A 14560-nucleotide genomic window follows, 5' to 3' on the forward strand; every position below is an offset into this window, starting at 1 on the left:
TATATCATTTCCCCTAAAAACAAACAAACTGCAGTACAATTAACATGATCCTAGTCTGTTATCTAAATACCACTTTCTGTCCAAGAGTTCAAAACAGTTACTACCTCGTGCATCATTTTGTAGACATCTAAGAATTTGCAGCTGCTACTCAACTCGACACCCTAGATAGCTATTCCTCCAGCATGTGAGTACATGACCAAGACTACCCAGCCCAGATTATTCTAGCATAAACTCCAATGTCTGTAGCCGCACTGCTAGTTGTAGTCAAGGTTCTTTTGATTGTACCTACTGTTACATAAGATATTTGTCTCTGTGATATATGTTTGTTGAGGCAAACAACAAGGATAAACTGTGCCCGCTAAACACACTCTTTATGACTGAATCAAAAACTGGTTCATTCCAATTGTCTTCCCCCCCCAAAGATTAATCATGAAAAGTACCCCTTTTCTAAAGAAAAATTGCGTTTTATAGGTAAGATTCCATTTCCAAATTCAAGAACAAATTAAGACTAATGTTTGGACTGGTTTTTGCTCATCACACTTTACTTAAGAATTTCAAAAGAATTATGAGCTATAAAAAGAAAGAATTAAGCCAAGAAAAGCAGTTGGGTGGCCAATTATACTCAACTCCATTTAGTCTCATCAATCTTAAGGGCCTAAATAACTAAATAACAGCAAGTATCATGATGTCATAAGTTCTAAAACGTATAGTAAGATAGATGTATATGGAACTTTGAAAATGACTGAGGATTTGAAGATGATTATTTACTATAGAATTTTTTACGGTATATCTCCACCTTGGTGATTAAGCATGATATTCTCCGGCTTCAGGTCTCTGTAGATGATCCCCTTTTGATGTAAATGCCCCAAAGCCATGGAGATTTCTGCCAAGTAAAAGCTGAAAACAAAAGTGATTTCATAAAATTAAAAGGAGTCATCGACTCGAAGCCACTTATGTATGGAGTAAAATTTCTTCAAAGAAACGGACATGCACCACAGACCAAATTAGTAGGGTTTGGAAATGGGGGTACGAGATGGCATAGACTGCTGCCCAAAAGGCATGGAAACATTTATGTTTCACTCATTCTAGTGAAACTATAAAATGTTTTCTTTCATCATTTGACGATACTGCTAAAGTCACAAGGAAGCTCAGAATATGCCAAACTGTCACTGGTTCTGTTCTATCTGTGCAAAATTAGGTCGGTAGTCTTTCAGGCCAAAGCAAATTTCCCCCACCCACTCCCACCCCAGAGGAAAGAGGAACTGTGGTTCAGAAAGATTAAGTCTTGGTTTCAAAAGCTATTTTTGTAGCTTGACCCTTAGAAGCCTACTCATCCCTTACTTAATGCAGCTGTACACTATATACAGTTTATGCCCATAGTAGCTACACCCCTCTTACCAGTCACAGCTATATATTTGTGTGACACTCAAATTTATCTACCTCCAAAGAATAAATGGCTGAGTCAACCCGAAAAACACAAGCAGTACTAGCTGCGTAACAATGTTGCAATTCTGCAGTTCAGTCCAGGACGGATAGGGAGTGTCCTAGAGGACTGAGACAGTCAGCACCACCACAAGCAACCGCCTCCAACAGGGCTGAGCGCGCCTCCTCCAGAAAAAAGCCCTTCATCCCTAAGGCTCTTAAATGCAGCTTCTAGGTTAGAAAAGGCCTGAAATTAAACAATGGAATGCAGTTTGGTAATTAAGGTAGGGAAAAACAAAACAAAACATGAAAGTGCTGTTTCTAGTTAATTCATATCTAGGATACGCTGATTTGTTACCGAATCCTATCACCTCAAAGAAAGAGGTAGTTATTTGAAATCTGAAGCAAATGCCATTTTAAGATGTCGAGGATCCCCTCCTGGCCACATACCCATCCACAGAGGATGTATACAGGCTCAGCACCTCCCTAAGAATGTGCTTTGCAATCTGGAAAGTCTCAAAAGAGGGGAGATGATTTTTGACTCTTTCCTCAGCTCCACACAGTTTCACAGGAAAGGCACACTCGCCCCATCCAAGGCTCTGTCTTGTTCAGGGAAAGACAGACTTGAGAATGGTCCTGCTAGGACTAGACGGACTAAACCACCGTGCTACACACAGGCCTGGGGCAAAGGAATGACGTGACCTCCAAAAGCTGCCAGTTCTCAAACTGCTTCTCCCCTGAAGTCCTGAGGGGTTCAGTCACCGCAGGACAATTTATTGAGTCACGTGGCTGCCCAGTGTTCCAAATGGATCTCTGCTGTTAATTTGTAAGTTATTACCTGCATCCTACATCCACAAAAAATTTCACTTACCAAGCTGTGTCTTCCATAAATATTCCCTCTCTTTCTAACTGCATAAATAGTTCTCCTCCTGTAAGAAAAAGAAAATACATTAGACATAGAGAAATCTTTATTTCTACCTCACTTCTAATGAGAGGGTTTGTTCTTACCTTCTAACCACAATTTAAAAGCCAACAGTCCCTTAAAAATAAAACAGCTCTCAAAATTAAAGGTTTTAAAATTAAGTCCTCAGGATTCTATTTTTAACACATTCTTATTTTTGTGTGAAACATATATGTTTAACACTATAACTTTAACATTTACAAACATCAAAATATTTGTAGATGGTAGACGAGATTTTTTTAAATCTTAAATAAAGCCTCCCTAACATTTTACCCATAAGTGGGCAAACTAGCCTTACAAATTAGCAAATCCCCATATTCTGTATTTTCCAGAGCTATAAAGAAATTGGATGAGACAAGAAATCTGATGGCAGTCTTGTAAAAAAAAACAAACACAAACCCACTGCCAACCTGATTCTGACTCACAGCAACTGTATATAGGGTTTCTGAGACTGTAAGCCTTTTTTCTTTTTCCAACAATTTTACTGGCAAATAATTCACATAGCACACAATTCAATAGTTCAATCGCGCAAAAAAGAGTTGTACAAGCATCACAATATGTTTTAGAACATTTTCTTCATTCTTGTACTCATCGTTTTATTGCTTCCCATTTCTGGAGACTATAAGACTTTATAGGAGTAGGCAGCCTCCTCTTTCTCCTGTAGAGCGTCTCATGGGCTTGAACCACTGACCATGTGGTTGGCAGTTCAATGCATACTTAACACAGCATCAAAATAATGAAAATAAGAAATAATGCGAGATTCTATAAATTCCCAATGATATAAATAAACCAATGTAAATATAAACTACTTTTTTAATGGAGGAAAGGGGGAAGCATGATAGAATAAGAAAAAAATCACTTGGCAACTGTCATAGTTAATTGTTTTTCATAATAATCAATGACTACAACTGACTGAAAAGGTTCAATAAGAGCTGAATATTTTCACAGTCTCAAAGTATTTCCTTCAAAAGATACTACTTATTAATTATCAACAGGAAAACAAAGACTTCCCCATCAAGAAAACTGGCAGCACTATCTTATCCAGCTGCTCAGTTCAAATACAAAAGCCTTCCCAATCGATGCACCGGGACAGATTACCACTTGGTCCTCCTAAACATGCACAGTGTCTCATGAGGAAGCCTCAGACACACCCAAATTGAAGCACATTCCACAAAATACTTAGCCTGAATTTTCCAAAACGTTAAGGTCATGAAATACAAAGTTTGAGGACCTTTTCCAGAGTAAGGGAACTAAAGAAAGATAATGCTCTATTATTGTTAAATCCTTAATTTTTAAATTGTAGATACACAGTCATATAAAATAATGTCCTAGATTTTAGAACAGTGGTTTTTAACCTTCCTAATGCCACGACCCTTTAATACAGTTCCTCATGTTGTGATGACCCCCAACCATCGGAAATATGTTTTCCGATGGTCTTAGGCAACACCTGTGAAAGGGTTGTTTGACCCCAAAAGGGGTCGCAACCCAGTTTGAGAACTACTGTTTTAGAAGTTTATACTGAAGTATTTAGATTAATAGGAAAATCAGGACATTAACTCTCTCTCAAACAGTTCAGAAAAGATTGAGTGTTGTCTGTATGCATATATACACACACACAAATACACATACTTATACACAGAGAAGAAAGGAAAACTTAAAGAAAAACAAATGGGGTAAAACGGTAACATTTGGGGATTGTAGGTGAAAAGTTTATGGGAATTCTTTGTTCTATTCTTGCAACTTTTTGTACTACTCTGAAAATACATAAGAAAGTTAAAAGAAGTGTGTTGCAACAGTCATAAAAAAGCTACTGAAATCTGCAGTTTTCTATTGCATATTTTTGCGATCGTGAAATTTGTTTCTCAGAAAACTCTAGCACATTTGAAAGAGTACAAGACAGACACCTGAATCTATAAACGGTAGAGAACAACTAGGGCCCCAGGAGCTGGTAAGCATTTGAGAATGTGAATAATTCCCAAGATAAAGTGCATGCCATACCAGTATGGCTACATTAAACAAATAGTTCAGCCTAAAGATCCAATTGCAAAAACATTTAGTATCTTAACACTCTCAGAGATTTTTCATTTCAGAGTAGGAAAGAATTCTTTGATGGTTTTATTTGAGTTATCTTTTCTTAGTCTCCATACAGTCAATCTGATGACTCCGCATCAATTATGTGTTATTTTGTTCAGTGATTGTGGTAAGAGTAAGACAACATTTTACAGATAAAAATCTTCAAGTTTCCTTTGTATTTGTTGGTAAATAGAAACCATTGGTTACATGCAATTTCTTGAAAGAGTAATTTTGTCACATTGGGAAAAGGGAATTTTTCTCACTGGAAAATAATATTTTTATTTTGACCCAGTTTCTGGAGAAAACGCAATGGGTATACTGACCGCTGAGATACTCAAGGATGAGGTAGAGTTTTCCACCGGTCTGAAAGGCATAAATTAAATCCACAATGAAGGGATGTTTTACTTCCTCCAGAATATTCCGTTCTGCTTTCGTATGAGCCGTATCTTTAGCATTTCTTACTATCATTGCCTAAAGGAAAAGAGATGATCTATGAGAACAAAATAGTAGGCATTTTTTATTCTACAGTAACTGGAAAAATCAATGTTGTGCTTTTCTTGCCAATGTCATACTACTAATCATACTTCCCACAAGAGAGTGAGACAGCAGTGATGGAAGATGTTCATTTCTTATACACATCCACATTGTTTGGATTTTTGAAAAGAGCATTTGAATGCATGTTTTTAAAAATCTGTAAGTTGATTAGGTTTATTCATCTAGTCACTAAGAGTATCTACTCTGCTCCAGGCTCTGTGCCAAGCAAGCAGAACTAATAGGAGTCTCTCAGGGACAAGTCACTAGAGGTAAGCACATGGTGCTCTGGGTGACAGGAAAACAGCATCTCATCTGGCAAGAAGTCTTCCTAGAAACTGAGACACCTAAGCTGCACTTTGAAAGGTCATTAAGATGAAAGTTGGGAGTAAAAATGCACCCTAGTGCAAAGGAGTCATTAACAAGACATGTCTGGTTAGAAGTGGTAGTAGATCGGGTTGGAGAATTAGGCTGGGGCAGGAAATGGAAAGCCTGGGCATCAAGGCAAAGGTAGGCAACCTTAGTGTAGAGGCAAAAGAGGAATGTTGAGGTGGATGATAATGAACAACCTTTGGTTTTAAGACAGAACTCTGGTAGCAGTGCGGAGTTTTAGGGAGGCAATATAATCTGTTTAGAGGCTAGTAAAGTAAGCAGAGAAACTGCAATTAAGAAAATGAAGGTAGAAAAAATGAACGAATATTAAGTACAACATTAACATTTGCTGACTAACCCTGGTTTCTACTTCAATAATAAGATAATGCACCATTCAATAACAGAAAATGGAAAAGGGGAAAAAAGAGGGGGAAATGATGCATTGTTTTGAACAAGCGAAGTTTACGTTTCAGGCTTAAATCCAAGAGGTGAGCAGTTTGAAACCACCGGCTACTCCCAGGGAGAAAGACGGGCTTTCCGTTCCAGTTTCAGAAACTCACTACCCTGTCGGTGGGGTTGCTATGAGTCAGCAGCAACTTGATGGCAGTGAGCTTTCGCTTTTTTGAAGTTTAAGTTTAAGGACATTATCCCGGTGGATAAACTTCAAATAATATAAAAAAAGCATATATACAAGTTTATTAGCTGCAACTTTATGTGTAATGGCGCCCTGGTGGCGTAGTGGTTACATGTGGAACTGCAATCGGAAAGGTCAGCAGTCCGAAACCACCAGCCTCTCTGCTGGAAACAGACGGGGCTTTCTCCTCCCGTAAAGAGTTACAGTCTCGGAAACTCACAGGGCCGCTCTACCCTGTCCTGTGGGGTCGCTATCAGGCAGAGAGTTATTTCTAACAGTTAATACTGCACACACAATCCTAATGTTCATACATAGGGTATTGGAATGGAATATATGGGATACTTACATAATACATAAGGAAGCTGTAAAAAGAATGCAGCAGATATCTATGAACACAAGGTGCAAAAAAGCTTGTACAACACAGCAATATATGTAGTATGCTACCTTATGTGTACCAAAAGGGAAAATAAGAATATATGTATCTGTCTCTATCTGTAAAAATAAACCCAAAACCGATCAAGTGCAAGTATAGGAAAGGGAATGGGATTTCTGAGCACACTTTTGTAGGGAAGTCTCAATGGTTTTATCATCCATTTTCTTGGTTAAGTGAAATACTACGAATGTGATTTAAAAATAAAAATAGCAATTTGACTTTTGAACCATGCTAATATTTTATATACATTATTAGTTCAATAAGGATGGGGGAGAGAAATAAAACTGAATGTAATATAACTTTACTACAAAAGGATAAAATGGATATTTAAGTTCACTTTAGATTGAGCACCTTTAGTGGCCTATATATAAATATATAAAGAATGGCAAAGAAATCTTGAATCATACAAAATAAATATGTAGCTGATAAAAGTACCGGTATTATAATTCCGAAACTAGATGCATGTATTGTAAAACTGAGCAAATAAATAAATTAATGATGTAACCCTGGTTTTCACTGTGAAAAACTGTAGACATAAATAGGGAATGAAGGAAGAGGAAGACCAACACTGCGGAACTGGTCTGGAACTGGGGTATCAATCTGAATCCATGATTAAATCATAAGAAACCCCTGGCGATGTCTACAGAAAGTGCCAAGAGTGATGACACCTTAGGAACAAGAAGCATAGCAAGCACCCAGCTATTGGTTTATAAGCTCCATTCTCCATCGGAAAGAAACCAGGGCTCCTTGGCAGGGTGGCTGATTCCAGGTGAATGTGTAAGGTAAACCTGGCGCATCCTATTACACCACAAGGTAAAACCAAACTCACTGCCGCGGAGTCAAAGCTGACTCATAGCGACTCTGTAGGACGAAGGAGAACTGTCCCGGTGGGTTTCCAAGACTGTACTTCTTTAAGGGGATAGAAAGCACCATCTTTCTCCCAACCACAAAATAAGAACTTAAATCTACACATTCATACTGACTCTTTTAAAAAATCACATTTAGAAAGGGAGTATGAAAAGTTCTTCTTTTACAAAGAAGGCCACAAATATAGGAAAAGCGCTAAAAACAGAAATATCTCAGTCTTTCTGCTCCTAGAAAGAGTTTGGGAAACCCACAGGGGCAGCTCTACCCTCCCTTATAAGGTCACTATGAGTCTGAACTGGCTCGATGGCAGTGAGTTTGAGGGATTTTTAAATGGTGACACAGATGTATACAAGAAACAAGTGATAATAAAAACACCGAGTAAAATATTATTAGGAGATAGGAGGCTCAGAGTTTGAAAATATCATTCCACAGATGACTTATTAACTGTAAAGGGGGAAAAAGTAACTGTATAATGGGGAAATTTGATGGACAACATGATAACCAGGTGATTAAATTAACCTTACCAAATAGTGAGCGCTATGGACATAGAATGAGTCGTGAGTCCAAGCACTAAGATGACGACGGCCCCTACTAGGAGGTTTGAACAGTTGTTTGACACTGTTGAGTGCAAAAATGACGGTCTAATAGATCTGATATGTGTACCCCAGCTAATACGCAATAAAAGTGAAACAAACAAACAAACAAACGAAGGCACCTACGTGAGATTCCAGCAAAAAGCAGTTAGCTTAAATTTCAATGTCAAAAGTTTTCATTTAAAAAAAAAAAGAACCAAAAAACTAAAGAAAGAACCAACTCCACATGAAAGAACCTTCTACCAAACAACTGGCCTGAACTCTTTTTACAAAGTCAGTTTCATGACAGACAAAAGGCAGCTGGGAGTGTGCTAGAGACATGAAAACTAAAATGGCCTGAGATGTATAATCTGTGATGGAATGATGGAAATTTAAAAAACAAAGCAGCTACAGAGGAGATCCTGCAACAATTGAGTAAGCTTAAATATGAACAGCATACTTAGAAGACAATATTTCATCTCAATGCAGTGTGCCTACAGTCACCAGTCCAGATGGGAACCAGAGGAGAAAAGATCTCTAAAGGAATGCCATGAGGAAAACAATAATTTGCAAAGTAACTGATAAATTAATAAGTCTGACCAATGAACACTACTAAAAGGTGTTTCACAGAGCTGTTGAAAAATAAGGGAAGACAAGAGAACATTGCAATAACGCTGTGCAAAATGAGGGAATATGGAGAAGGGAAGAGTCAGAGACTAACATTTTTACTATCATAAGAAGTCAATGCATAATTGTAAAATTTCTTTGTTAAGAAATAGCAGCATATGCTTACTACTTAAGGATGGAGACTAGAACAAAGAGTTTAATAAGTTTCTTCAGAAGAGAATTAAATAATTAAGAGCCTTCTCTCACCAAGCAAAATTAAAAACAAAAAAGCACAAAAATACCTCACATTCTAAGAGGAATTACAATTGTGCTACAAATACACTTTTTGACGAGAACTTTAGGCCAAGAAACGGACTTTACAGCAATTAAGGATATACTGTGGGAAAAAAAGAGGTGGGGAATCACCTTTTTAAGCACCTTCATGGCAAATATTTTCCCAGTATTTGCTCCTGTTACTTTTCGTACTTGAAAAACCTGGATAAAAAAATAAAAGTGTTTGACTAAGCATTATTGAAAGCCAAACTATGCCAGTCACATTCCCTGAATACCTATTTATAGGGAACGAATGGTCCGTTAGTTCATATTTTTATAAAACCACCATGAAGGTGTGTGTGCAAAAAACGATCACCGAAGAGAACAGAACAGTTGGAAGATTCAGTAGTGCACTTTACACAGCAGGGCACTTTCCTGTTTGCTTTGCTGCCCTCTGGTGGCAAACTCGGGGTAATGAACGTTGAATGATGCGCTACAATCTAGGTTTCCAGAAGCTAATACCAAACCTAGAAATTATATTCAGAAAATTCTCCCAGGTATGCCACTGCTACTATGTCACATAAAACCATTTAATAATAGTTTAATGGAATTACTGTTACCTGGTCCTTAAAAATTAATGATCAAAATACATTTTGATCCAACAGCAAAAATGCTCACGGCTCAAAGTACAGGTGTTATACATTCAGAATGATTACAACTTATTAAAACATGTCCTTAAACCTTAAGTACAGATATCATGCTCTGCGAGAATTAACACCACATAAATAGTTCTTTTTTTTACATCAATAGTTCTTAAACATATTCCTAACCAAGTTGTTATCCACATTTTGTCTTTTGGTAGAGAATGACTCGGTATAAATTTTCTTGGACAGAACAAACAAGTGTGATCTTAACCTTGAGCAGATCTATAAAACTAGGAATACTTCCGCCATTTTCTCTATTGCTCCAGATACTGTAAATCAAAGAAAATCACTTCAAATTAAGCCTTCAATAATAGATAATAACTTAATGGACCATGTCTCCAGAAAGTAAGAGATGTCTTGTTTATTTTTTCAAAAAAGAATATGTATATATTTAACCTGTAACAGATTTTGCCTGGCACAATGGCCTATTTTTAAATTAATTAAATATTACTAGTGCTTATTATGTGTCAGGCTTTACTATGTATGTGGTGGTGAAAAAGGAGAAAAAAAACAATGCTTCTGCACATCCTTCAAATCACACCCGCCTTTGCTGACTCGTGGCTAACAAAGACACTAAAGCAGACTGCTGGAATTAGGTAATACAACTCAACTGCCCAACACAGACAACAGCTCTCCTGTCAAAGATTACTTCCTACCTTTCCATAGCCCCCTTTACCAAGTACTCGAAGTAGCTCAAAACATTCTGGTCTGATTTTTTCTGGCCCTCTGTTCACACTAGTTTCTGAGATTTCAAATTTCTCACAATGTTCCATGCCACTGGGGAGAAAAGCAAAACCAAAGGTAAATTTTCAGAAATGTTAAATTATCTTCAGCATATTCTTAGAAAGAGCAGAAGACAAATGCAATCCAATACAATGAAATGTAAAAGTACATGACAGCAGATGTCTACCAATAATGTAGGACAAATCATGATTCAATGATGCGGGAGGTTAAGACTGGGGTAACCTGATCACTACTCGCATATTTGCATGTTCACAGAATGTACTATCAATTGTTTATTTTACTTTAAAACAAACACATTTTACTGGGGGCTCTTACAACATTCCATACATTAATTGTATCCAGCATATTTGTACATATGTTGCCATCATCATTTCCAAAACATTTTCTTTCTACTTGAGCCCTTGGTATAAGCTCCTCTTTTTTCCCTTCCCTCCCCCACCCTCCTACCCTCATGAATCCTTGAGCAATTATATTTTGTTATTATTATTTTGTATCTTACTGTCCATTGTCTCCCTTCACCCACGTTTCTGTTATTTATCCCCTTTGGGGGTGGGGGGGTGTCAATTGTTTATTTTCATAAACATCAAATACCTCCAAATTAGAACAAGCTAATTAAGGTGACAAAGCAAAAAAACCTGATAGTTATTTCAATTTAGTTCATTCAAAAATGTCTATGAGGTTATGTAGTATCCAACCTTATTTGGTCATATAAGCAGAAAATCTGGATGCTTTCTAAAAATGCTCAATTGTTTCAAATCTTTATGCTACAAAAATTCTTGTTAATAAAACATCAATATCTATTAATTTTATTTAAAAATGGCAAGAGATAATTTTGCCTGTCATTTAAATGTTCTCCATATGAGTGATTTTCTCAATCTCCACTCATCCCAGGCCCTGAGCATCCGTGAGGTTGGAGTAGACAGTGCCTAATGGAACTTGCCTGAAAGGAACTAACACTCCGTGACCCTTGGCTTGAATTCCATGTCAAAAGTAAAACTAGAAGCATTTGATTTTTGAGGGTTTTAGCACTTTTTAGGAAAAAAGGTTAGAAACGCAGCCCTTCATATTGCTGTGATAGTTAGCTGCTACTGGGGGACGAGGCTCTCAGCTCAGGCGACACTGCCTAACAGGACTGAACCATCCACAGTGGGTGATCTAGAGGGTTTGTGCTGGCTCATTTTCCAGTAGACCACGAGATCGTCTTAGTCTGGGTGCTTAGCTGAAACCTGTTCAATCTTATAGCAACATGTAAGCCTCACTGACAGTGGTGTAGTGGCTACATTTGAGGCACACTGGCAGAGATTTGAACCCAGGTCTTCCTCCTGAAAGGAGAGAACTCTACCACTAAACTACTACTGTTCCCAGCTCTCGACATTGTTTAGTAAGATTCCTAACTCAGATTCTTATTCTGTATATTCTGAATTTGAATGCATGTCCTTTCTCAAAATCAGTACAAGATCTCAAACTCTACATATGTTACTATACTGATCAGACTTAATAAACACAACAAAACTAATAAATATGACTAGGTATTTTAAGAAAAAGTTATTGGAGTGACAGGAGGGTTGTGAACTAGAGCTGATATAACTTCCTTAAAGAAAGAGAAGACAGTGAAAAATCTTTTTATATAAACTTACAGTTCATACGGTCCAACTCCCCCATGATCCATGCTTTCATTTAACTGACCCTGAAAAATACATCAAAGTTTTAAAAATCAATAGTTTCAGAAAACATAAAGTTTAATGTTTTGCCCCTAACTAACAGGGAATGAATGAAATAAACTAGTTTAAAATTCTCTATGCTTCAATAGCAGACAAATACGGTAACAAACAAAATAAGGTAGACAAACCACACGATGACAACCGTGCTACAGATACTAGGAAATAATGGGCTATAGGCAAAGCCAGGTGATGCTCCCATCACAGATTACATTTATGTACCTTAAACAATGGATTTTTGTGCATTCTAAAACTAAAGGCACTACTACACTAAAGGCAATTACTAAACCTAATGATTTACGTAAAATGCTATTTTAATATGCTTCTAATATAGAGACTAACAAAATGCTCTGGGCAAAGTCTAGAGTGACTACAATCAGCCCAAGATATTATATGTATGGTGTGGCCAATGGAGGCAAAATAATCTAAGCAGCTTGCTAGCTAAGGATAGAAAAGATGAGTTTAAGAATTAATTAACCAAAAAAAGAATTAATTAACCTTTTATATACTGGCACTGGGCAATCAAAAAATAAAGATAATTTTCCATTTACAAAAAACCCCATCAAAAAGATTAACAGGAATACATTTGGAACTTTAAGATCTGCATATCTAAAACAATAAAACAAATATATGTAAAAATATTCCATGTTACTGGATTCAAAACACCCCAACCAAACCAAACCCACTGCCATCAAGTCAATTATAAGTGAAAACGTAGAAGTGCACTCCAGTGCTTCCAGGCCTGTAAATCTTTGAGAGCAGATTGCTACATCTTGGAGCGGCTGGGTAGTTCACACCACCAACTTTTTACTGGCAGCTGAGAACTGTATTACACCACCAAGATCAGAAGACTTACTATTGTTAAGATGGCAATATGACACAAATTGGTATACAGGTTCAATACAATCTCTCAAAACCCCAGGTTCCTTTCTTTCAGAAAGTGGCATGCTGACCCTGAAATTCATATAAAAATACAAAGAAACCAAAACAATCTTGAAACAAAGAGCAAAGCTAAAGAACTCATACTTCTGAATGTCAAAATTAAGGAGAAACTACAAATGGACAGTGTGGCCCTGACTTCAGGACAGACAATAGATCAACAGAATTAAAAAAGCCAGGAAAACCCTTGCATTTTCAGAAAACTGATTTTGGACAAGATACCAAGATAGTTAACTTGGGAAAAAATTAGTTTTTTTCAAAAAATGGTAGTGGGACAATCAGATATCCACATGAAAAAAGTATGAACTCCTACTTTACAATATATATAAAACTCCAAAATGCATTAGACCTAAATGTGAGCGTTAAAACCAAAACACTCTTATAGGAAAACACAGTATATCTTCATGATCTTTGGGGTAGACCAAGATTTCTTAGACACAACACCAAAAGAGGGTTGAAAGAAATCAATGGCTAAACTACACTTAATCAAAATAGAGCTTTTCCACTTCAGAAGATAGCATTATGTAAGGCTAAAAACGGGTGGCACCCCTGAGACTATGGCCCTTCATTACCCTTCAGGCCTGGAACTGAACTCACTCCCATTGGCACAATTTCGGGCCAAACATTAAGTAAGTATATAAGATGGCAACAGTAACACAAAGGAGCTATGTATGTACTCCTTAGAATAATCAACCATTTGAGATGAAATGGGCAGAAAAGTGCCAAGGACAGAGTTCAGAAAGCAGGAAGGGCTGAGAAAGAAGAGGGAAGCAGAGGAGTAGGAAAAGCGTTGCTACATTGTAGGGATTGCACCTAACAACATGAAACTCGAGGAACCTACAGAGACGACAACTGGAATGAGAGTTCTGGGAGCTACGGCGGGGGACAGGATGTCTGGATTAGCTCCTGATAAAATGGTTTGGGGAAAGCAAACAAACATGCATCTATTTGTGCATAGGGAGAAAGCTTGTCTTTGTACTCCTGTAAGAAAGAGAAGTCTCAGAAACCCACAGGGGCACTTCAAGCTTGTCCTATGGGGTCACTGTGAGTTGAAGGCAGTGAAAGAGATGGAGAATTGGGTATGAATTGTTGAAAAGAAAATGGATTTGCTCTGTAATTTTTCACTCATTTACCCTTAAAGCTAAAAACAATTGACACAGAGCAACGAAGTCCCCAGGGAATACCAAAAATAGACTTTGGGGCCAGGGCTTGGCACCCCATCAGACTCAGTGGAAAACATTCCTAAAGGCCAACAGTCCTTGAACTACAAACTTTCCTTTTTTGTTGTTGGGTTATATTTTTTGGTTTTGTTTTGTCACTGGCTTTTTGTTGTTGTTGTTGTTGTTTTGTTGCTTGGTTTTGCTCTGTCTTGTTTTTGTGCATGTTACTATCTCCGCAGGTCTAAATAAGATAGGCTGGATGAACAATCTGGAGGAGAAAACATCGGGACCCACAGTTCCAGGGGGACATGGGAGAGGGGAACGTGGGGGGAAAGGATGTGGTATTAACAAACCCAGGGACAAGGGAACAACAAGTGATCCAAATCGGTGGTGAGAAAGGTGGAGGCGGCCGGGTAGGGCATGACCAAGGGTAATGTAACCAAGAGGAATTACTGAAACCCTGAACATGATAGTGGGACAAGAGGAAAGTCAAGGATAGAGCTAGGAGGCAAAGGACATTTATAGAGGTCTAAATAAAGGCATGCACATAT

At 37.6% G+C, this 14560-nt stretch overlaps 1 protein-coding gene across 3 annotated transcripts in view; it reads right to left on the bottom strand.

Annotated features, from left to right (window-relative positions):
• RPS6KB1 (ribosomal protein S6 kinase B1) overlaps positions 1-14560 on the bottom strand; it is a 39099-nt gene that overhangs the window by 15124 nt on the left and 9415 nt on the right. For all 3 annotated transcript variants that reach the window (XM_004706998.2, XM_045299536.1, XM_045299537.1), the window contains 6 exons: positions 11830-11879; positions 10105-10225; positions 8898-8966; positions 4780-4927; positions 2294-2351; positions 797-897 (listed from right to left, as the gene is read on the bottom strand). In XM_004706998.2, coding sequence (XP_004707055.1) covers positions 797-897; positions 2294-2351; positions 4780-4927; positions 8898-8966; positions 10105-10225; positions 11830-11879 — 547 coding nt within the window. The remainder of the gene's footprint in view (positions 1-796; positions 898-2293; positions 2352-4779; positions 4928-8897; positions 8967-10104; positions 10226-11829; positions 11880-14560) is intronic.

This window comes from Echinops telfairi, unplaced genomic scaffold (assembly GCF_000313985.2).
Source record: "Echinops telfairi isolate 266 unplaced genomic scaffold, ASM31398v2 ScPeMD7_7458;HRSCAF=8496, whole genome shotgun sequence".
Lineage (NCBI taxonomy): Eukaryota > Metazoa > Chordata > Mammalia > Afrosoricida > Tenrecidae > Echinops > Echinops telfairi.